Source organism: Perissodus microlepis, chromosome 22, assembly GCF_051167445.1.
Source record: "Perissodus microlepis isolate ML-2025 ecotype Zambia chromosome 22, ASM5116744v1, whole genome shotgun sequence".
Taxonomy (NCBI): Eukaryota; Metazoa; Chordata; class Actinopteri; order Cichliformes; family Cichlidae; genus Perissodus; species Perissodus microlepis.
In genome coordinates, this window is record NC_140481.1 from 31,698,298 (window position 1) to 31,723,204 (window position 24,907).

Sequence of the window (24,907 nt, forward strand, 5' to 3'; positions counted from 1 at the left end):
TCTCTTTTCCTTTTTCCTGTTTTTCCAGTTAAGGCATCTGTGAACTGGATGGATCCGCCTTTTTGTTGGCGCTTGCTGAAGTTTCACATAGCTAAAAAAAAAAAAAAAAAAAAATACCATGCTGTATCTCTGCCTCTGTATATATTAATGTTGTGAAATTTTACCAGCCAGAATGTATATTAAATATTACACATGCTCCAACAAGCTACAGAGAGAGTCCATAAACCTTTCTCATATCAAACAGCAAGAATGTCCTTGGATTATTTCTGTGGCTGCTTTGGTGTAAGCAATATGTAAAACTATGAAAACTCATCGTTGAATATCCGAGGTGCAGTAAAAACCCTCTTTAGCAGAGAAGTACACTTTGAGTTGTTTTCTCTAAATTTATGTTTCAGTAATTTGAAAGTAAAGCTAGATTGTGTTGGTTCTGCATGATACCATTTTACCAAGATTGAAGATTATGTGAGACAAAATGAAATCCCTAAAACAAGTTAAAATACTGACCACATAACTATGCTTCAAAGCCAGCACACCATTGTTCATGGGAGAGCAGAAACACATGTCAGCACTTGCCCTGCCGACAGAGTTCGGTTTACTTGTTGCTATTTTGTTGACTCACTGTCAGTACTTTGCAGAATTAACAGGAATCTCAATATCAAGCAATAAAAAAAAAAAAAAATTTCAAACAGCTTTTCATGCTTCCTCAAACTGACAATTTTAGCAAGGCCATAAGACACATGACACAGAGCTGCACACTGATCCCAATATTGCAGTTATTATGCATGACAGATTTATAGCTGGTGAATGTGACTTTCCTCAGAGCTGGATTGTGACACCAGTGATGCTAAACCTCTGAATCACCAGCTGTCTAGAAATGACACGTTTTAAGCTTCTAATCTGAAAGTGACTCAGAATTTTTTAATATCAATATTTGCTCACGGCCTGAGTTGTTGGTTCCTATAAAGTTTATAGTCAAAATGCCAGTAACCAGAAATTATACAAGGTCTCCATGTTTTTGTGGTTGTTTTTATATCTTAATTAGCTCTTGTGAGGTAGCAGCATTATGCAGGTATTGGATTTAGGAGAAATCCAGTATTGCAAAGTTTCATATTGTTTCCCTTCTGAACCCACATTTACTTAGTTTTGCAGATGAAATATTGGCTCTGTACTCTGAGCCTGTACCAGCCTGATTGGCTACAGCCTCCAAGATTAACCCACAGCTCATACACACAGATGACATGCCGGTGAACACAGAACAGACCAGATATGTTTACACAGTTGATCTAACACACAACTTGTCATTTGGCTTCAGCGGCCCGATTTTCTGGGTTATGGCATTAGACAGGTCTGACACTCCCAACTTTATACGCCAAACTACAATCTTTTACAAACTGAACACCCTGGTCTGAGAATGAATCTCCTTCAAAAATTGTTCTGGTTCAATAAACGGTGGTTCTGCTGCTTAACATGGAGTTGAAAAGCAATCCAGAAGCTTTCAGTACCAAACATGTTGTCCCAGGACAACCGTACGTAAAACTTGCTGGAAGTAAGTTCAAGATCGTTCTTGTGTTCACAAAATAATATACAAAACATCAACAATGGAATCAAACCAGCAACCTCTAACCGATTGTATAGGAATTTCTTTCACTTATGTATTAATCACGTTATTGTAATGCCTTGGTGCCACTGGATTTTAACATGTCTGACACTCATACTTAAGACAAATGGTAGGGGGTGTAGTAAGGATGTTGGGGGAAACAGGAACTCCAGAGGACCAGTCTTTTGTCTCTTTGAGGACTCTGGGAGGTAGCAAGGGAGTGTGAACCTTAAGGTGTGAAACAGCTGTGTACTGCCTTTTGTTCCTGGAGAAGGTATTTAACTGAGAGCCATGCTGGGCTCAGGGAGACTCTGCTGACCGTCTGCCCCGCGGTCATGCAGGCTCTCCACAAGCTTGGTTGTCTGTTCTTTGTGTGTTTGGATTAAAGAATGTTAGCTACCGCTCACCGCTCGTCTGCAGGCTTCATTTAAGTGGAAAACTTCCACAACACACTACACTTCGTTGATGATAACATTGACAATAAAATGCAAGATGCATCAACTGATAGAAATAATGTGAAATTTAGATATATAATATAATTATATATATTTAATATAATGCCACTGCTGGGAGTATGACTAATGCCATATCAGTGATCTTTTGGAAAAACAGATCAACGGCATTAACATTGATGACTACTATTGACAACATTTCATTTTCAACAGACAAAATAAATATACAACAGGGGTATTTGTTGACTTAAAAAAAAGCTTTTGATACGCTGCAACATTTTATTTTGATTTCTAAGCTGAATTATGGGGTGAGAGGAATCGCTTTGAACTGGTTAAGTAGTTATCTAGAAAATAGGTCCCAGTATGTGCATTATTTAGACAGTTCATCTGAAAGACTGAAAATTGAATGTGGGGTTCCTCAAGGTTCTGTTTTGGGACCAAAACTTTTTAATTGATATATAAATGATATTTGTCCAAAATGTTAAATTCCGTTTTGTTTGCAGAAGAATTGGCTGAATTAATGGTTTCTGAAATGGAAAATCTAAAAAAAAAAAAAAAAAAAGGTTTGATGTAAACAAATTATCTTTGAACTTGACAAAAAACATAATTTATAATTTTTGGAAAGCGTGTAAAAGAGGATGAAGTAACTCTGTCCATTGATGGAGTTCCAATTAAGAGAGTTACTGAACTCCGTTTTTGGGGGGTCGTATTGGAGGATAAATCAACATGGAAATCTCATATTGAACATGTTAGAAAAAAGATGGTTAAAAATATTTATATTTTGGGTAATGTCAGAGATATACTGGATTATAAGGCAATGCGTATTTTAGATTTCTCACTAATTTTCCAGTTATTGTACTGCGACTTATATAAAACTTTTATACTTAGAAGAAAGTGGTACGAATGGTTCATAATGTTAAATATAGAGAACATACAAATCTGTTTATAAAATCGAAATTGTTGAAATTTGAAGACTTGATTTGAGGACCAGTCGCTCCGTAATGGTTGATTTGGGCAGCAGCCCTTTTATTTGCCACACACAAATACACTGTGGTTTCTGCTCATTCTGGGACACAGACACTCCCCTGGTGGCTCACTGCTGCCTTCTGTGTCTCTGCTCCTCACTGACAACATGAAACAACCCCACATCAATCCTCTGACCATTATTACTTTAAAAACTGATGGTCAGTCCGTCCAGAAAATTGCTAAAACTTTGTATGTGTCCCCAAGTGCAGTCACAAAAACCGCCAAGCGACAAAACTGGCTCCCATGAGGACCGCCCCAGCAAATGAAGATTTGAAGACCTCTGCTGCTGAGGATAAATTCAACCAAGTAATTAGCCTCAGAAATCACACCTCAGGTCAAAGCCCACACAGAGTTCCAGTAGCAGACACATCTCTACATCAGCTGTTAAGATGAGCTGAAAAGCTCAAATAGCTGCTAAGAACTAAGATTTGTCTGAAAAAGACAAAAAAGTGAACAGATGGTCTCTACATACATGGTTCCCACCGTGAAGCATAGAGGAGGAAGTGTGATGGTGTGGGGATGCTTTGCTGGTGACACTGTTGGGGATTTATTCATAACTGAAGGCACACTGAACCATGGCTACCACAGCATCCTGCAGCGACATCCCATCCAGTTTGCATTCATTTGTTTTTCAACAGGACAATGACTCCAAACACACCTCCGGGACGTGTAATGATGGAGTGCCAGAAGTAAAGAAAAACCAATGAAAAGGTGTGTCCAAACTTTTGACTGGTAGCGTACCTGCCTGGACCTTCTTTGCCACCAGCTCCACTTCCATGCACTCCTGTTCAATCACCTCTTTCTAAGAAGAGAACAGAACTCCCCTGCCTGCCCTCCACTCCTTCACCTCTGTCCTCCACTCCTTCCACCGACTGTCTGCTCACCAACTCCTACGGAGCATTCCCTCCCCTCAGCTGCTTCACTCACCTGTAGACCAAGTAAGCCAAACCCTCTCCATCTCCGATCACACACCTCTCTATAAAAGCAGTGCCAAGACTAACTCTTCTCTCCCCCGTTACAGAAGAACCTGCCCCTGTGAAACTCTCCTAGTGTCTCATTAGTTAAAGACTTTGAAATCCTATGCATAGTGTCTGCTTTTGTATCCATCCTCGTGGTGGGTTAAACATTTACAGTCAGGATAGCAAAATAAGTATCTCCCTTTGGGCTCTTCCTGAAATGAGAAAAGTCAAGAATTTCCTTGGACCCAACATTTTTTACGCTACTGTATACTGGTTAAAGTGTCATCCAGAGATGACATGAATTCCAGGAAGCAAAGGACAGACTCTCTATTTTTTGGGAAGATGAAACTTTTCAGTCAGGAAGTACGCTATTTCTAATAAAACTGAAAACATTTCAGGTTGTTCTCAACACATTCTGTGAATAGTAATGAGCTCCGTCATTGGAAAAGGGATCCAACCACAACTGATACTCCTCCACATCAACAGAAACCAGTTGAGCTGGTTCATGCGTGTGACTAACTCCTAAAGATTCCTCCTAGGTGAGGTGTTTCTGGAATGTTCAATTGGGAGAAGGGCTCAGTACATACCTGGGACATACGTGAGAGATTACGCCCGACTGGCTTGTACATGCCCGAGTACCTCCCTGAAAATAGGCTGGGGGAGGGATGTCTGGGGATCCATGACCAAGGCCCAGACAACACCCATCAATGCAAGCAAATAGATGTTACAATTACTATATTATGGTGTATTGATAAAGGTAGGTAGGCCTTTCTAAATAAAATCAACTGTATGTAACTATGTGCATATATGTTTGAAAAATGTCAGATTGTTAGTTTTTACATAATCCTGCTGACAGACTGTAAAAACACAGCTTCAGGCGGAGCTACAGAAAACAGAAACTCAAACATCATCGTTATAAGATGCCAAAACAATGACTCACAAGCAAAAGGTTGACAAAGAATAATATTTTGTCATTCCAAGACACATGAGCTGAAGCGGTGTGCGTGACTGGGCACACACACAACGAATGGAAAAAGTTCAAGAGCACAAACAATCCAGGTACACAAAGGGAACCACATATCTCAAAACTATTTATCCTCACGATGCTTGTCACGCGCATGCCAACACAGAGTGAGGGCAACCCCTGGGATTATGTTTCTTTTAGGACATCAACCAAAACAAATAGAGCGCTGAAGCCTGCCAGGATATACTCAACTCAAGCTCTGAAGAGTTATTCCCTGGAAAGCACATTACCTTAAAACATCTTCCCATTTATCCATTCAGGGAGTCTGCCAGGAAGCCAGCTGTTTCCTCCATATCAAATATCTTTGCCAGCTTCCAACTATAGCTTTTATCAGCCTCAAAGTAATCAGTGGAGTGCAATCATTTCCCAGAAACAATTATAATATTCAGAGTAAGATGACAGGAAAGCACAGACAGGGTTTCCTTGTCCAGGGGAATATTTGTCTGTCAGGATTGATTAACTGTTCCGATATCAAGAGCAATAAATACTTCCAACAAATAACTACAGCCTTTCTTCCTCAGTGACTTGTTTCTTATTGAGGCCATAACCATAACATTACTTTCATTCTTTCTTTTCTTAGAAATTCGCCATGCCATAAGAGCAAATGGGCCACTGTGGCTCCCAAAGTTTGCTTCAGGCACGTCCTCCCTCCACACCTTTGTCCCTTCTAAAGAAGGTATTTTGTCTACATCTTCCTGATATCTTGTTCTTTGTCCCGTTTCTTTGCTCCATGGATATTGTTAAAGAATATTTCCTTACAGTTTTCTATGTTTTTACTCCCTCTTTCATTCCTTTTTCATTCTCTTGAGCCTTCATTTCCCAGTCCTGCATCTTCTCTTACGCAGATTCATAGGCATGCTATTACTGAGCAATATATATCATATGTTGATATATAACAATCTGTTGTTGTTGTTACAATTTCCTCATTTTAGTAATTTCCTTTTGCAGTTTTCCCTCGCCTGCTTGTTTTGGACTAGCCTGGCTCATCATGGAGAGATTTTTGTTAGCTTCACCTCCCAGTCTGTCCATTTCCACTGTCTGCAGGACTTATTGCATCAAGTATGTCACAGCACAGAATCATGTTTCAAGGCAAGGGTTTGCACAGTTCGCAGCCCTCCCCTGAAAACATCCATGAACTTTGACAATTAACCACAAAAATGATGCCGTCAAATAATCAAACACTATATGAGCAACATCCTGTCAACAATCCTGTGACAGTAAATAAAGTATCTCAACACACTGGAGTCAATTTATGTTTGTGCAGTAAGTTAGCTGTTAGCATATTATAAGTTAGCATATTACCATAACCTCACTGTAATACAGATTTTCATTAACCTCTGCTATCAGTGCAGAATCTTAATGGCTGATATGTTCTTCCAGTTGCACACAGACACACTGATCATGTACTTCGTGTTCTCTGAAAAGAATTGTTTTTATCATTTAGGACATTTGGAGTAAAACGGAGCAACATGAGAGACTAGATCAGTAATCAAACAGCTCGTGCAAACCTCCAACCTGGTGGTTGTTGGGAAGCCATCTCCTCAATTTTCTCCTCAAATGATCAGTGAAGCTAAACATCTATTGTACCGTTTGACAAGTGACAATGGGCTAAGTTTTAACCATAAAAAACACACAAACTCAAATGTTTTAGCACTTTTCCTGATTTATTTTTCTTGCAGCTATTAGATAAGACACGATTTATATGTTTGCCGATGGCTTAAAATTTTAATCCAAGGAGCAGCCTGTGTGTGTCACACACCGTGACTCATTGTTTATTCAGAGGCACATTTTTCAGTCACACTAACCCAGACCTTCCCAAAGTGGGGGGCGCAGAGCCATTGCAGGGGGGGGGGGGGTGGTATGAAAAGGGAAAAAACTAAACAACACTTGGACACTGCTAGCACGGGGCGCCTACAAAAACGCAAAGCAGGAGATGAAGCATCGCTGAATGTTTCCAAAGCAACTTCATTCTAAGCCAAAGACTAGAAAATATGGTGAAGCAAATCTTCCCTTTGGCTTCACCTGCACAAGTGCCGAGGTCGGTCTCCCTGCATAACTGCTTTTCCCTTTCGTCGGGAGCAGCGCTGGGCTGTTCAAATCACAGACAAACAGGATCCCACATTCTTGATTTTTAGTTCACAAACACTTCTTGTAATAACTAACTACTCCTGACATTTTGGAGATGTTTGCTCTTTATACAGTAAAGTTACAGCGGGATACAAATAATATCAGGCTGATCCAGCCACGATTTGTGTTTTTAAACCCATTTTGCACAGAGAGGCATTTTTTGAAAAATGTATTGATAGCAATGTTGAATATTATTACACAGGGAAAAAAACAACTACATGTAAAATAATTACACCATGACGCCTCTGCCTTTGTAAATAGAGGGACAGTAACTGCTTGTGTAAGCGTGTAAAACCTGCAGATAGTCAGATTAACAGTATTTTGTCTCTATCTGCCATTCTGCAATTCATCTCCTGTAAACAATAACGTGGCGCACAGGGTGACGTGGAAAAAGGCACATCCCTTTAACATTGCGTGACGAACTCTGTATTCCTCGTCCACACATAAACCCAAAAAAGGAGTTTTAAAAAAAAAATCTCCATTTTCGGTGATTCGAAACGCCGTTTACGTGGACGAAACAGCTGCGTTTTCAAAAATACCCGTGTAGGTGCGGACGCAGCGTAAAAGAGTTAGTAGTTTATTTTATTACTACCTGCAGTTTACTTGTATTTGCTTAATTGTTTACTAAATGTTTGAGGTGTGAAATAAACCGCAATGGAGCAAAATATGGGTGTGTGTGGTTGGAGGATGTGTTTGGGTAATTTTCTTGTAAAACAAAGGGGGGCCCAGCAAAAAAAGTTTGGGAACCACTGCCCATATTTCATTACATATTTAGACAGCAGGGACAAAAGCCAGATGTTACAACAATGAGTCATATCATTATTTAGTGTTTTTTCGCAGAATTCATCTGGTTTGAAAATATCATATCATTTCAAATTTGTCTCTGAATCACAGACAAATGGGCCGAGTGCTATGCTATCTTTATTTATTTAACATACAATAAACAGAAAACGAGTGCAGACAAAGAACAGCTGGCCTCTTGTCCTCACTTCTATTTGCCGTATTGCCAGCTGCCATATTACCTCTCAGCATCGTGCAAAACAGGACTGCAAAATATTGTTTGATAAGTGGTTTCTGTAATCTGGGCGTTGTGCTTATTTCAGGATCATTCGTGGCTCCCTGAACTGCCCAGCTGGCTCTGAACTAGCAGTTCTGCATAAACAGGCAGTCAGGGTGGTAATAAGTTTACATGTCATGTTGCTGTACTATAGATACAGTGTTTGCCCCTCCCTGATTTCCTATTTCTTTGTATGTTCATCACACTTAAATGTTTCAGATCATGAAACGACCATCAAACAGGTAAACACAAAGGTGTTTATTAGTAAAGGAAAAACTTATAGCCAGTTATCGCAAACGGTTGATTGCAGTTTTTGCGGCTGAGGCTGGCCCAACCAGATATTAGGTTTACGGGCCAAATACCTTCACACAGGGCCAGGTAGGTTTGGATTTTTCCCCTTAATAAAAGACCTTCATTTAAATTCTTTTCAATGATCTGAAATATTTAAATGTATCAGGAAACCATCAAACGTGTTCTGTGTGTTCTACATGTTTAGGAGGACGAGGGCATCTTTGTTGGGAATTACTGATGCCTGATAACTCTCCAAAGCAACAGTACTGTTACAATCATGACACCATGTAAAGTTAATCTAGTGAGCGTGCTCAGAAGCATGTCACAATTGGTTCTTTGTGCAGGGAGTGAGCAAAGAACAAGTCAGTGACGCACAAAATCAGTGGTTCTGTCAGCACATACGATGTTAGTGGATCAGGGTTTTTATTACATTGGTCATGACTCTTTGTTCCAGTGCCTCCCAAAGCACACGGCATGAGTAAGTGTAAGAATTATCACTCTGCTTATCATTACAATCTCTCTAAATTATTTTTCCACTTCTGAACGGCTCAAAAAACCCCAAAGACTGACCTGGTCAGAGTCTAGAGTCCAATCAGATTGAGCTACTTTGGCGTGATGTTAAACACGATCATTTTCATGCTGGAAACCTTCAAGTGTTGCTGAATTTAAGAAAAAAGGACGAGTGGGCCAAACTTTACAAATGGCATAAATGTTCCCATTGCTGCTTTCTTCTTCTTTTCTTGGATCTTGAACTACTTTTATGAACTTGTTTAAAAGACGTTGTATATCTATGGAAACAACACAGTTGCTCAGCTTTACTCCGTCCAACCCAACAGAGGAAGAAAAGACCAAGTTTTGTGCCGATAAACAAAGACACATTCTTTAGAAATGACCCAGTGGTGCATTCGCAGCACGGGCTTGTTGGCCGTTTAGTTTTTTTTAAAAAGTCAACAAAAGCATGGCATGAGAATGGAAGTAGTTTAACCTATACTGAGTATATATTTGTAGGGTCTGCATAAACATGAGCAGTGTGTTTATCATGAACTAATTGCAGTTTTATATTTAGAGCTATTTGTAAAAGCTCCATCATTTAATCTGCCCGCTCCATTCATTCTGCTCACGACTGGAGCTGAAGAGTCCCAGGAAAGTTTGGAGATGTTTACAAAGCAGCTTAATCACAGTTTATGTAACATTGTTATTGAGCTTGGACGCAGAATAAGAAATTGTACTGGTACTAAAAGAAATGCTGCGCATTGTTATTTTATTGCTTTAATTTGGAGCCACGCAGTCGGCCTTCATAATGATTTGACACAGAGTGAGTAAGTCATGCTTATTAACGCATGAATGGTGCCTTAATCAAACGTCAGTGTTGCAACACATCCCCTCCCAGATATTAGATGATCAACTGCAACTTATTGCAACAAGTCTAAGGAGCTTGGGAAGAAACATTTTGGGAGGAACGTCGAAGTATTTCAGAACAGCACGTATTTAATTCCTTCCATAACAGTCACGTGACTGTCTTTTGATAAGACTTTTATCCATCTCTATGGTAACGCTCTTAACTGAAAAACATCATCTTAAAACTCCAGTGAACGATTAATGAAGCTGAATGAGTTGTTTGTAAGGATGCATTATAGCTCATTACTGTATCATTACTGTCACCTGAACTACAAAAGCAGATACAAACACATGATGCATGACTTCAGCTCATGCAGGAGAAAGCAGACATGCCTGTTGACTGCTTTTATTTTACCGCAGTCCAGTGCTGCCGACACAAAATCGAAGCTCTACCAAAACATAGTGCAGAATAGCATCGTTAAGCTTCACGATATTCATTTTATTCTCCTTCTTCTTAGTGAACGATCTTTTGTAAGAATTTCTGATTTAATTAATAAGCTAACAAAGAAGATGAAGGAGACGAGCACGGACAATAAAGATGCTGTTTGCTCACATAGCCCCACAGAGTCGTAGATTCAAATGTAAAACATGGAGCTGAACACGAGCCCATTCTATTCACCTCAGTTTGGCTGCAATGAAAAAAAAAGTATTACAAAAGGATTAGCTACACTCATCTTTGTCGGCTTAGCTTCGCTGAATCATTCACATCACTACCAATATCCACTTCACCCAGAAGTTGGAAAGACTAACAAACCCACAGACTGTCATGGTGAGTCATCATATTACACAAGATTATAATACCAGTGGTATTATTATTATTATTATTATAATAACAGCAATGGTTCCCAAATAGCTTGAGGCAAGTCAAGACAATCCATCAGATTTCGTAGTAATTGACTGGAATATGCAGCTGGTTTCTTTCATTTTCTCCTTTATTTCTACTCTCAGTGTAGATGGATTATCTGTTGGGAGACAACATGTCATAAGTGCCTCCAGCTAATAATAATACAACCAAAAGACAAATGACAAAATGTTAACAATAATAATAATAATAATAATAATAATAATAATAATAATAATAATAATTTTAAAATGCAGAAATTCAAAGAGGTGAGACATGAAATGTTGGTTTGGTCTCTGATCCTCTGATGTGCCCAAGGCAGGTCAATAATGATTCTGATTAGTACAAAGATACAGCAGAATTTTATCCTGCCTCTTTCTATGATACTATGTCAAACTGCACCTACAACGGTGCTTTTGGTGTTTTTAAGAAATATGGTCAAAGTGACGAATTTGTGACAAAACCCAGCTGAAGGAGAATTCTTCAAAATGATTTTTCTGCAGTTTGAGTCATTACATAAAGTATCTGACATTTACTGTGTTTAAAAAGGAAAACGATAAATGGCTTCAAGAGAAGTAAATGTTTATCTATCGGCGACACTTTAATCCCTGGGAATTAAAAATTCAAAGCGTCATCCTGTAAATCTTTTGATTGTTTTTCATGTTTTCATTTTTTTAATCTTTAAATAAAAACCTACAGCTTAATAAAAAATGGTTAAAGGTCTTTTTTTTTTTTTTTTTTCCATGCAGCTGTGCAAATGAATTCACTACAAAGATATGGAGGTACTGCCACCTGCTGGAATGATTGGAGGGTCTTTACCTTACAAAATAAAGCTCCATAAGGCCATGAATTCATTCTTACTCACATTGCATGCCTCACTGTTGTCTGGCTTGTTAGGAAGAAGGAAGGAGAAAACCTTTAGCGCTCCGTCACACTCATCAACCGTCTGGTTCACCTCCTGGCAGCTTGTAATCACAGTGTAGAAGTGGGTGGGAACGGGGAAGCCATCAGCTGAGAACCTGGACCGAGGAGGGGGATCAGAGACACGTGCAAAATGTGAAAAAGTGAAAAGCACAGGTCACAGGTCATCGTACAAATGCATCACTTACACTGCTGTGGCTGCTTACGTTAGGAGCTAAATTGCATCAGAAGTCTAGTAAATCTTTAAATAACCTCCACAATCAGAGCCAGTTCAGCATCAGTAATGAACTAAACACTCGTGCCTTTGGACCACTGGTGGAACATGCACAGCTACTGAGAATATGTAAGCTCCACAAAGTGAAAACCACAGCATGCTGTGTAGTTATTAATCACTTAAATGATTCCTCACATGGAGACGACATGCTCGCCATATATTTATAGTTTATTTATGACACAGGCAGACAGGAAGTCTCTGCAAAGGCTCATATAGACTGGAGAGCATCAGAGGGATAAAACGTCCATCCGAGGACTATGTACACACAGCGCTGCCGGGAAAGAGCTGAGGGAGTTATCAGGGACTCACTGCTGCCTCAGAAATGTGCACATCCTGTCTGCAATATAATCAGACTGTGTATATCCTGCCACCCCTCTTGTAAAGAGGGTATAATATAGTTAATAATTTATATTTGTGTTGTATTTTGCATTGTCTTGCTTATTCTTATCTTTTCTCTACGACTGAGAGAGCTCTGCGCTGCTTTATCCACAAATGGCAACAAAATAACCTCGAACCTTGTGTTGATGTGTTTTGACACACATATGCACCTGCAAGCTCACTTTAGTTGTTATCAGCTAGCTGACCGAGCGCCATCATCGCTCGCCGCTGCGGTGAACTTACTCTTTTATCTTCTCGGTGGTGTCTCGAAGGCCGTCGTAGTTATAATCAAAAACAGGGCCGCAGAGAACGTTGACCCCATTGTTAGCCTCTGCATAACGCCGCAGCAGCGTGCCTTGTAGGTAACTCCACACTCCTGCACACCCACAGAAAAATAGGCCATGCTGCTTATACTCTCACCTTTTTTATAAACATCAGTAATAAGAAACACTCGAAGAGCAGCTCACCCTCTGTCCAGTATTTGATTTTGTATATATTCATTTTGTTTTTTCTTTGAGTATATTTTTCATTTCAAAGAAAGAAAGAATAAAAACAGGAGAAGTGAGGTTTTACTGGTGGAGTGAACATCTGTAAGTCTACTGACCATAACAAGACTTTAGACGTCACGTCCTAAATAAGGAAACCTATCCTGCTCTTGCTGTTTCCCATTTATTCCTGCAACCTTTTATGGCCTTAATATAGAACTTATTAGCCGAGCAGACGCAAACAGACACACAGCTGACGCACACACGGTATAATGGGTGCATGCATGGGACAGGTATGCAGAGACTGAGTGTCTGCTTTCTCCTGATAAGTCCTCTCTCTCTTTATAAACAATGGGTATCAGGCCACCCTCGCTCACACCTGATATCACCACATTTCTGTCCTGTGTCTCATGGAACACAACTCAATTTCCACCTCCACAAGGACAGTTAAAATAAGAGATAAAAATGCGCTGATGTCAGACTCATTGTTTAACTCTGAAACTATTCTCAAGTCACAATCTACTGTAAATACAAAGGGACGGGGTGAGAAAGTAAAATAGTAAGACTGTCACCAAACAGTGTGTTGTTGCAGCGGCTTCAGTGCTGATAAGAATTCATAATTATTCAAATAGAGATGCAGTCACTTCAGACAATCTGACATGTTTTTGTTTTGGGTTCGAGCTAGAGACTGTATATCAAAGATGGACATTCCCGCTGTACTTTTGTATTTTGAAACCTTGATGTTGGCCGAGGGCCGACTGTGGCTCAGACTGAGGAGCGAGCTGCCTACCAGCTGGATCAAATCCTGTCAGTGGATCATGAACAAGATACTGAACCCCAGGTGTTTGAGTGTTAGATAAAAGAAGCTCAGGTGTCGATAAAAGCACTGTATAAACAACTGATCAAACTTAATAAAAAGATGCTCCAGGCCTCGAGGGCCGGTGTCCTGCAGGTTTTAGATGTGTCCTTGATCAAACACAGCTGATTCAAATTGCTAAATTACCTCTTCAACATGTCTTAAAGTTCTCCAGAGGCCTGGTAATGGACTAATCATCTGATTCAGGTGTGTTGACCCAGGGTGAGATCTAAAACCTGCAGGACTCTGGCCCTTGAGGCCTGGCGTTCCCCACCCCTGTTCTAGTCCATTGTAGGATTTTTGGAGCCAGAAGAGGAATTTGCTAATTACCAGCTGACAGTGGCACATTTGGTTAGTAGGTTTTATTTTACAGACAAAGTAGTGCTCAGTGAGAAAAGTCCTAATGTTTCACGAGCCTGTTACTGAGACTGAAGCACAAACATCTTGTATGGGAATGTAACATATTTTGTGGAATGCAGTAAAGACCAGATTTCCCACATTCCCAGTCCCTGGTATAATTACAACATCTTGAGACAACTGTTAGCGTGTTGCTACAGTTACGTACAGCTGAAGTGAAAATACGAATTTTTGACTTTTATGGAGGTGACTTACTCTTGAAGGCAGGGTACATGGGGACAGTGTTGGTGATGAGCGAAGCGTCATATCTGGACTCGGGAGATGTTGCCAGCTCTGTCAACACAAACGTGTGAGTCACACCTGTCTTATCATCCACTGTTTGCACATATCCAAACAAGCTCGTATAAGATGTTGACATCGCAGAAACGTCGCTCAGAAGTTGTGACAGTCAAAGTTAACCCAGTGAAATTTCTGATTATTGTAATGATTTCCTATTTTCCCGGCACTCCGCTGGAATTCCAGTGTTTTCCTCCTCAAATATAATTTTAAATGTAACTATATTATGTTAAATAACACAAGCTAACAATGTATGCAAAGTTTGGACAAATGAACTCCCCCATCATATGCAACAAGGTGGCCTGGTCCACTTCCTGTCGTTCTCTAACTTCCTTGGAAAGGTGAACTTCAGGAAACTGGTTCTCAGGGCCCTGATTGCCATCCTTATTTAAGGGTTAGACTTTTTTTTTTTTTCACATAATTGATATATTTTATTTTCTAGAATGTTCCTCTATGACTACATCAGTTAAATCGTCAAGAATTAGAGCTCAAAACCTAAATGACTTTTTCGATTACAATTAATATCTGCAAATTAATATTACAAATAACTCAACATAATATAATTTTATCTCATTTATACTAAGATCCAGTTTTTATGATGTTTGCACAATGTATATTAAGCAACATGAATATTTCTGCACAGAGGGTCCTGTGTTCACCCTGTGGTGCTACCTGGGGGGAAGAGGAAGCCATACGTGAGGTGGGTGTTCTGGCCGTAGGCGCTGCAGCTCTGACTGTGATCAGCTGACACTCTGGCGTCGACTCGGATGCACTTAGCACTCGGAGAAGCATCTGGTATAGGAGTCATGTCCTCCTGTGAGACAGACATGTGACAACATACAGTGAAACTGAACCAAAAATGTGGTTAATCACAGTCAATTCATGATTTAACAGTAGGCACATTACTTTTATCCTGCATAGGGCCAGGTAGGTTTAATGTTTTTTTCCCTTAATAAATGAAAAAAAGTGTTTGTTTTGTCATTTAATGGTATCAGTTGCAATTTGGTGCAGCTGAAAGAATCTAAGATAAAAGATAAAAAGCATCTAAAGTGAGAGTGAAACTCAGATGTAATGCTGGGCGCTAATATAATGTTTACTTCCACTCATGAATGCGTGTTGTTTTGGCATTCATGCATGACGATGTATATGCACGGAGCAGGTGTGCCATACGTGAGCAGCTGCACAACATCTCAACACAACACCTGCAACGAGTCAAACACGCACGTTCACCGAATCACAGACCGAGTGTGTTTACTGGAGTGGCTGTTTGAGATTTCATGTTTGCATGTTTTCAGTGCTCTGTCACATCCTGCTGCGACACAAACACAGTCACTCACTGCAAACACCACGTACAGAGTGCCTCTAATGTGGTTGCATCAGAGGTTTAACCTCATTTATATCAACGAAGTTCTGAGAGTAAAGAGGAAGAAGACGTCTGTTTACATGCTGGACACGTCTGGACATGCTGTTCGTGCAAACACAGGACAGGGTTAAAGAAAAAAGCAGAAATGCAAGAGTTACTCTTGTACTCTTACAGTCACTGTAGTTTTGACCATAAATGCTACATTTCAAACATTTCAAACTAATCACCTGAGTAAAGACTTTTGTAATAGTCTTTACTCAGGTGTCAGTCTGTCGTCAGATTCTAGCAGCCTTACACTGGCTGCCAGTCACTTTTCAAATGGATGTTAAAATGTTATTATCCGTCTTTAAGGCGTTACATGGGTTAGCACCCTCAGACCTTTCTGATCTTTTGAACGGGTTCACTCCAGCAAGGTTATTGAGGTCTGCGGATCAAATGCTCCCAGCTGTGCTGAGGTCCACATTACAGCACAGAGGAGGTCGGGCCTTTGCTGTAACTGCTTCTAAACTTTCAAAACCCATCTGAAAACCCACTTTTATTCCTTGGCTTTTAAATGAGAATGAGGAATGAATGAACTACTTTTATTTGTCTTATTTCTTATTCAAATCTTCTCATTTTATGCTTTTTTCATAAATTTTCTTTTTATCTCTTAATTTTTTTTAATTTTAAATGTTCAGCACTTTGCTCAAAAGTTGCTGTTTTAAGTGTGCTGTATAAATACATCTGACTTTGACTAATCATCATAAAGCACTGTGATCGCACCAGGGTTAGTAACACCGGCATGTCCCTGAAGTGCATTCAAACATGCTGATATAGCAGCTTCGAAACATTGCACAGGAAGGCTTCTTCCTCTTCTTCTATCCCAAGCGCCCTCTTGTGTCTCGCAGGCACCTCTGCATATCTTCCTTGACCACAACCATGGACGTCGTCCAAGGTCTTCCTCATTCCTCCAACATATCCACTCTCCCTCCTCTGAACATGTCCAAACTCGTCTCACTAGTGCCATCTCCAAACTACTCGACCTGAGCTTTGCCTCTGATGTACTCATTTATAATCCTGCCAATTCTGGATACTCCTAAATGAAAAAGTTTGCAAAAGGTGAGTTAAAGTGCTTTTCACAGACAAGAGTATAAATATAAGAATAAGACTTTCCACAGGAACAGGGCGGTGATGACCTGCAGACTCTTCAGGTTAAGTTTCTTGATTTGAACAGCAGCTAATCTTAAGCAAACAACTGGCAATCAATATGAACATAAGGACTCCTGAAATATAACAGAAAAAAAACTCAAACTTTTATCTTCATATCATGGAAGTGTATCTGTGAATTTATCCTCTGACGTTTTTATAATTTGGACCAGCAGGAACACAACAACCAGAGATCAAACTAGAGAAAAAACTAAAAGTTTTAGGTGACTTCAAGGGACAATCAATGGCTTGTAGAACCAAGCTGACTGATATAAGACGGAGTGAGAACTTTACATGTGTGTACCTGTGGTGGCAGTGTGTATGATGTCCACAGGGGCATGGCTAGCTCTTTGTTGTATCCACTGATGAACTCCACATGATGAAGAAGACTGTACTGAGTGTCAAACATCACCGCTGGTCGACCAAACGGCAGCTGGGTGCTGTCTGCAAAAACAACATGTTGTACCTCGATGCCAAATTATTTGATTATACTTCATGATTAAAGGTGATTCTGTTGGTGTCCTCTGCAGTTCCTACTGATCAATAAAACGGCAAAAAATAAAAATGAAAGCAGAAACAGGAGGCATTGCTTTTTTAAGAAAATCTAGATTTACTGTCAAATAATCCTATTTCCTCAGCTGCTAGCTGAATGCAGCTGTTCCAGTGTGTGTGTGTGTGTGTGTGTGTGTGTGTGTGTGTGTGTGTGTGTGTGTGTGTGTGTGTATGACAACACTTACTATAACTGTAGACCCCATCTGATGCACGAGTGAACAGTCCATTGATCTCCACTTTGTTCTGAAAATGATCAAATGTGTTTTTTTCCTCATCTTTGTTTGTTACAGAAGAAAGTGACAAACACAGTGAAATCAGCTGAATTCCACCTGATGTTAGAAATGATTTCTGCGGCATTGCTGCCTCCCACAGACCTCATTGTCACAGCTGCAGCCCAGGTCGTGGCTGATTTCGGTGTCGGACGGCGGCGACGGTGGCGTGACTTCCTCTGGCATGCTGGGTTGGAAAGGCGGATCTTTCAGCATGTCGTTCAGACTGCCGTGTGTCCCGTTGTTTGGAACTGGCTTCAATCCCAACAAGTCTACAGCACGAACAATCAGAGGACACACTATTATAATAGTAATGATAACATCGGTATTATTATCTAGGCCAGGAGTGTCCAACTCCAGTCCTTTAGAGCTTCCTTCCTGCAGCTTTTAGACACATCCTTGTTCTGACACACCTGAATCAAATGAGTGGCTTGTTATCAGGCCTTTGCCAAACTTGATGGCTGAAGAGGTATCCAACCATTTGATTCAGCTGTGTTGGAGTAGGGATGGCTCTGCGGGACCTTAGCTCTCGAGGACTGGAGTTGGACACCCCTGATCTAGGCCATATTTTCTGGCATTCAAAACAAGATAAAAAATAATAATTCTTACCACACATGACATTGTATAACTCTATATTCTCAAACTCCGGCACCATCTTCTGAAATTTAAAGCTTGGCCCATGGCCAATAAAGATTGTCTGCAAAAAAGAAGGAACATGTAAAAAAAATCAAACAGTGAAATCAACTCGTGGAGTTTTCAAACAAACTTTAAGAAAAACTATCGTGTGGACATCAGATCAGAGAGATGTGCTCCTCATAATGAATTATAAGGTAATAGTCAGCCATGTTTCTTGTCCTTCTCTCAAATTCTACTTTTCTCGAAACAATATTCTGTGTGGAACAAGAAGAAAGAAACCTCTGGGGCTGAAAATGAAGCCGAATGAACCTTAGATTCCAAAGCTGCAGTTCCTTCAGCCACCACTTGATGTCATCATCAAGGGTCAGTCAATCATGGCCTTCTGTGATAAACTGCCCACTTTATAACAGATGGTTTTAAAACGGTACAAAGTCTTTTTTACGTTCTTTAACAATCACATCTGTCTTCAACTATTTAAATTCTGTTTGACTATAACTGCTACATGTCAGACTTTAACTCACCTGGTTCAGCCACTGAGCTGAGCTGCTCGTAGAGCTGCTGGTGTTTAACATATTAAGATACTATGGCTTGCTGTGTGATTTAAAAAATGCTACATGGTAACCTTTGGCTCAGAAAGCCCAAGATGGCGGTACTCATAATGCCAAGTATTCAAACAAAGTATCCAAGCTTGACGCACGATGCCTTTAACATAGAAACACAGAAGGAGCAAACAGCAGATACGACACACGAGTACCCTCATGCTGGTTATCTTGTTGTCAAAGCCGTGATCACCAGAGAAACCACACTGAGTCCTCGGTTTTGCTGGCATTTTCCTGAAAACAACAAACATGGAGTATGCAGGCACTGAGTCATTCTGTGATTTTTGTAGCTCACTGTGACAGAATTCAAAAATCCTTTCTTCACCTCACTTTCTAAATATCACTGAACTTAACTTAAAGTCTTCAAATTTAACCAGACATAATTTAAACATAAAATGGGAGTAGAGGTCACTGAGGCTGCCAGTTTCCTTTGTAATCGTCTTATTTTTTCCTCAGGCTTGATAAGATCTCGATTTATTGGTAGTTAAAACACCGTTTATGACAGATTAGAATCACAGGCTACCTGGCAATGTGCCACTTCCTCTCCATCAGCAGATGGACATCCTCAATCCGTCTGTTGTTGGCGTAGTGAAGCCTCTTGGGTAAATCCCGTTTCAGGTATGGCTTGAAGTGCTGAGCTGGCATTTTGCACTGAAACAGTAAATACAAAGGTGAACGACCCCTGCAAACACAGCAAACCGCTGGGCGTCTCAGTTTGCTTTAGGCTGTACTGTGATCTTATACATTTGTTACTTACAGTGAGGTTTGCAACCACAACTTTTGGGTCATCTGGAAATGGAAATTTGAGAAATATAAAGCAGGTTTTGCATCTAAAAAAGCACGTGTCACAGTGTGCTATTTAAATGTGCGCACTTACACGTGGTCGATTTTGGCTCACGGGGTCGTATTCTGCCCAGCGAGCCAGGGATCAGCATGATCTCGTCTATGTTGAGTGGGTAGCTGCTGAGAAACTCTGTCCTGTCGCAGTGGGCCTCCTCCATCCCTGAGACACAGCAGTGACATCTGTAACTTCTCGACACACCTCAGACGTACACAAGTTATGTGACCAAACGTTTCATGCTTGTGGTGCTGACACTGAGAGTAAACGCCAAGTGAAGGAACCTGTGTGTCTTTTAAAAGAACCATGTGACTTTCAACAGTTTTAATAGAGACTATCAAACCTGATGCAGCTCTTGATGGCATCTCTGTGGCCTCCAGAACTAGAAGAGGTCAGATCTAGTGTTTCTTTAATCCTGTTTTTCTCCCCTCACCCTCAACCGGTCACGGCAGATGGCCCCGCCCCTCCCTGAGCCTGGTTCTGCTGGAGGTTTCTTCCTGTTAAAAGGGAGTTTTTCCTTCCCGCTGTCGCCAAGTGCTTGTTCATAGGGGGCCATCTGATATTTGGTGTTTTCTCTGTCATATTGTCTCTATTCATACTAAAAAGCAGCGTGAGCTGTTTGCTCTTGTGATTTGGTGCTACAGAAATAAAAGTGAATTGAATTAAACTAATGTGTAGAAATGTCGAGTCATTTTTGACCAATCCTTTCTTCCGTAGAGAAATAAAGAGATCATATTTCTCCAAAAACACTGGCTCCCTGTAATATTCAAGACTGAATTTAAAAGTCTCTCTGGGACGATAAAGCACCATAAGATTTTAACGGTCTCGTAAAATTGTATTATTCCAATAGAGTACTTCCATCTCAGGCTGCAACCTAGAAGTAGAAGAACCTTTAGCTATCAGGGCTCTCTCCACTGGAACCAGTTCAGATACCTGGATCAGGTGACCCTGAAACATTATTTAGTAATGAGGCTACAGGATCCGGCTGCTGGGGGGGCTTCCTGAGCACTTTTCCTTCCTCCCAGTGAAGGAGTAAAGGTTCTAAAGAAGGTCTCTTACTCTGTAAAGGAGCTCCTCCCTCCAAGTACAACACATAGAGGACTGTCTAATCATTGCTGTATTTACAAGAACTGTAATAAAAAGGTTAATTAGACAAAATCCTCTGAATTCAGCAGGTTTCTGTGGAGCTCATACCGTGATCTCCTACAATGATGAGATTGATACAGCGGTGCAGGTTCATCTGCTTCAGTCCATTCATTAGCTGACCAATGATGTTGTCAATTTCCCTCAGAGGGTTGTCCAGCTGTGGACAGTATTTCAATTGAAACCAAAATGATTGATTATTGCATATTATTAATCGCACCTCCAGTGAAGAACTCTTAGACCATCTTCAGGCCTAGCTCACCTCACTGCTGAGGGGACCCATTCGATGTCCGTAGGTATCGGGCTGCTCTGAGTGGATAGCATAAACATACGGCCTGAAAAGACATGACAAAGGAAACGTTGTGCTGCGAGACACTTTTCATGGAACAGTGACGACTAAACAAGGTAGAAAAAAACTTTGTTGTTTCAGTGTGAGTTCAAGCATCTCACCTGAACGCACAACCAGAGAAGAAACACAAACACCTACTTCACCTGCTGACACACCGAGCTGTACAAACACTCCATGCACGTCACTACCCAGCACTTATCTGCAGCATCGCACACACACGTGCGTGCGCATACCTTCAGACACCAACCTACTTTTTGCACAATGCAACAGTATTTTGCACATTTCCACTGCACTGTCTTGTTTCTGTATCGTCCTGTTCTGTCTGGTGTTTCACTGTCTTGTCTTGTTTTACTGCAGTGTTTGCACATTACTCTGTTATATGTCATATGTAGCACCAGGGTCTCTGAGGAACGTTGTCTCATTTCACTCTGTACTGTAACACTGTGCATGGTTGAAATGACAATAAAAGCCACTTGACACTTATCAGCTTCTGATCCGATCACTGACCCCAGACTCTGCAGTCTCTTAAACAGACACACCCACAGTATCACTGTCACTGTCATTCTTGAGTAATTTTACACATTATTTTGTGTGTGAAAGCTACATGCTAATTTATTGTTACAGTTTAAGAGAAGATTTTATATGTATATTTTATTTGTGTAATTCAACCCTCTCATAGTTGTTCCCCACTGAAGCATAAACAGCTACATGTATCCTTCTTTTAATATTATTTCCAGTTGTAATTTCACACATTTTGACAATCCTCTGCTCCTGATTCTGATCCTGCTTGACCATCGACCAGATAATCATCAAATCAACACACAAACTTTGACATGAGAGAAACTTTACACGAGTGCTGCAGTTTTTGCCCGGCAGCTCGGGTTGTTTAGTAAGTAAAAAAGATATGGACACACCTGACATCATCAGGCAAGTGCAGCCAGTGCAAGATGGTCAAAATCCTCCTTTCAGGAGGAATCACCCTGAAAACAAAAATCATGATGATTAAAATGTTAATGACAAAACCTGCGTGACGATCAATTTTTATTCTGTCACCAAATAGCTGAGGCTGATGGTTTGAATGTAAATCAGCAGATGAACACGCTGTTTTGTTCGGACTCTTCAATGGCCTTTGTTGTGACTGACTGTGTAGGAGTATTGTCCCATTGTCTGTCTGTCTCAGGATGTGACTAGTGCACATCTTCATGTGTAGCCCTCGTGATCATTGAGTCATGGACATGCAAATACTCGCTGACATGAACCTGTCTGCTTCGTGCCTGTCAGTCGAGCTGGGCTCGGTCATCGGGTCTAATCAAAATCAAAAGCTCCTCTTTTACGTCTGTGTTGCTCAGACTTAATAACAGTTTGTAGTTAATTACACGAAGCATCAGAGAAGCACTGTTGCTCGATGATGTCACACATTTTAATACTTGCTTTTTAAAATTAAAATCTTTGACTCTGCCCAGTATCCCATTATCATTTATCTTCTCCTCACTGCTTCAGACTCAATCTTCAAGAGTTTTTCAGCTACTAAAGTGTATTTTTGTTGTTTTTTCCCTGAACCTCCCTCATTATTTCTCCTGAAAGACTGAGGTTTATTTATCTTAGTGCATTATTGTGTTATTTGGCAAGTAGAAAGATTTCACCACAATGAACAACAGCTTCAGCAGCATCCACATCATGTCTCCTTTCTGTACTGTTTCCCTAAATTGGCAGTATCCTCGGCAACATCCACACCTAAGCCACTTCCCCAGCCACAGACTGGTATCCAGGGTGTACCCAGCTGTTTGCCCCATGAAACGAGTCATAGGCTCCAGCCCCACTTATCCCTGAGGGGGCATTTTATTAAGAGAGATCCAGGGCTCTGACTGAGCCCATCGGACATTTAAAGAAAATCAACACAAAATATATCAAGAATGTATAAGTAGTGCAGGAAAAGTGACTCCTCAGTAAAGTCTGATATCTAAAGCTACTGAAAAACATTCCAGTACTAACTTAAGTACCAAGGCCAGAAGAACGTGCCTGGTTTCACTCCTTGTTTCTCAGCGGTGATCCAGATCTGAAAAAAGAAACAAAAGGAGATGAAATCCAGAAATCCAGAAATCCAACGGTCCTCTTAAACGCTGTTATAAGTGACCTTAACACATTACGTAAGCTCTTCAAATCTATGGAGAGAAAATGTTGACAAAATGGTCACAAATGTGTTAAATATTCTCAGGATTTTGTGTCACTCTGTGTACTTACAAATGTATGCTCCAGCACACGTACAAACACCAATATTTAAAGAAGCACGCTTTTTTAAATTTGCATTTTATGCTTTAAGAGTTACGCCTGCTTTTTGGTCAGCTCCTGCACTGGACTCTAGACTGGACTCACAGGCTGTCCGCCCCACCAGCGGTGGTTCAGTTTCTCTCTGGAACGCAGTGTGAACATGGCATTAAATTCTGGGTCATACATGGTGTTCCCCACAATCCCGTGGGACTCTGGGTACAGGCCCTGCAGACAGATGGCACATTTACTGTTTGAAAAATGAGTCCAACACTTGAGTAGCAGCACGAGCACAGTGTAAGGGCATTTTGAACACACTGGCAAACATTTGTGTTTGCTCATTCTTCAGGCAGAGTACTCATTAACAGACTAGCTTTACTGTAACTTCTAACATGAACCATCCATTAAATATGCTGGCTCACTTACCGTGGCTAAGGTGTACAAATTTGGAAATGTTTTTGATGGGTAGACTGGTCGCATGTACGGTGTAGACGTACCACATCCTCCTGAGGGGAAACAAAAGGTAACTTTTTGTTAAGTTTTGTATTTTAAAAAGTAAAGAGTTGTGAAAGCTGCATTTTACAGGATGATACAAGCAACCAGGCTATATTTTGACTCATCAAAAAGTAAATAAAGGACATACAGAAACTGTTGGCTCTGTAAAAATCACTTAAATACAGATGAAGTTAAAAAGAAGACATACTAAGTTTATGAAGGTTTGGGATGACAGACTGGTCCTTCTTCAGGTAGGAGGCTCTGAACCCATCAAGCGAGAGCATGATGAGAGGAGGACGGATGAAGCTGAGAAGCACAAGAATGACAAAGTTGATTGATCTGGTAACAAACTGCAGTTATCCTCCAAAATGGTGTTTCAGGTTTCTGCAGAAGGCGTGGAGCCATTATGCTTTTTTTGGAGACGTGGTTAGTCATCAGACTCCACGGAGTTTGCATCTTCTCCCCGTGTTTGTGTGGCTTCTCCCCGGGTACTCCGGCTTCCTCCCACAATCCAGAGCCATACACTTAGTGGGGATAATTGGCAACTCTAAATTGCCCATAGGTGTGAACGCGGGAGTTAAGGTGAGTGCAAATGGATGTCGGTCTCTGTGTGTTAGACGGGCGACCTGTCCAGGGTGTACCCTGCCTCTCACCCTGAGACAGCTGGGATAGGCTCCAGCGCCCCCACGACCCTGAAAAAGGATAAGCGGATGGATGGATGGTTGGTCATCGATCTTACCCTGCAGGGCATTCAGGACTCTTGATGTCCTCGCATTCTTCTTGCAGCCATGAAGTCTCACCTTGTGAGGAAACCACAGTACATCACATGCTTGA

General features: G+C 40.8%; 1 protein-coding gene across 1 annotated transcript in view; it reads right to left on the minus strand.

The window, feature by feature from the left end:
- enpp2l (ectonucleotide pyrophosphatase/phosphodiesterase 2-like) overlaps positions 1-24,907 on the minus strand; it is a 33,710-nt gene that overhangs the window by 3,154 nt on the left and 5,649 nt on the right. Inside the window, exons 5-24 of the mRNA XM_084918824.1 lie at positions 24,813-24,873; positions 24,282-24,379; positions 24,005-24,084; positions 23,687-23,806; positions 23,314-23,369; positions 22,228-22,293; positions 21,227-21,299; positions 21,016-21,124; positions 19,861-19,986; positions 19,741-19,772; positions 19,507-19,634; positions 19,139-19,217; positions 18,358-18,445; positions 17,854-18,020; positions 17,665-17,722; positions 17,232-17,371; positions 15,052-15,193; positions 14,299-14,376; positions 12,589-12,721; positions 11,638-11,791 (exon numbers count right to left, since the gene is read on the minus strand). Of these exons, the coding sequence (XP_084774950.1) occupies positions 11,638-11,791; positions 12,589-12,721; positions 14,299-14,376; positions 15,052-15,193; positions 17,232-17,371; positions 17,665-17,722; positions 17,854-18,020; positions 18,358-18,445; positions 19,139-19,217; positions 19,507-19,634; positions 19,741-19,772; positions 19,861-19,986; positions 21,016-21,124; positions 21,227-21,299; positions 22,228-22,293; positions 23,314-23,369; positions 23,687-23,806; positions 24,005-24,084; positions 24,282-24,379; positions 24,813-24,873 (1,988 nt within the window). The remainder of the gene's footprint in view (positions 1-11,637; positions 11,792-12,588; positions 12,722-14,298; positions 14,377-15,051; positions 15,194-17,231; positions 17,372-17,664; positions 17,723-17,853; positions 18,021-18,357; positions 18,446-19,138; positions 19,218-19,506; positions 19,635-19,740; positions 19,773-19,860; positions 19,987-21,015; positions 21,125-21,226; positions 21,300-22,227; positions 22,294-23,313; positions 23,370-23,686; positions 23,807-24,004; positions 24,085-24,281; positions 24,380-24,812; positions 24,874-24,907) is intronic.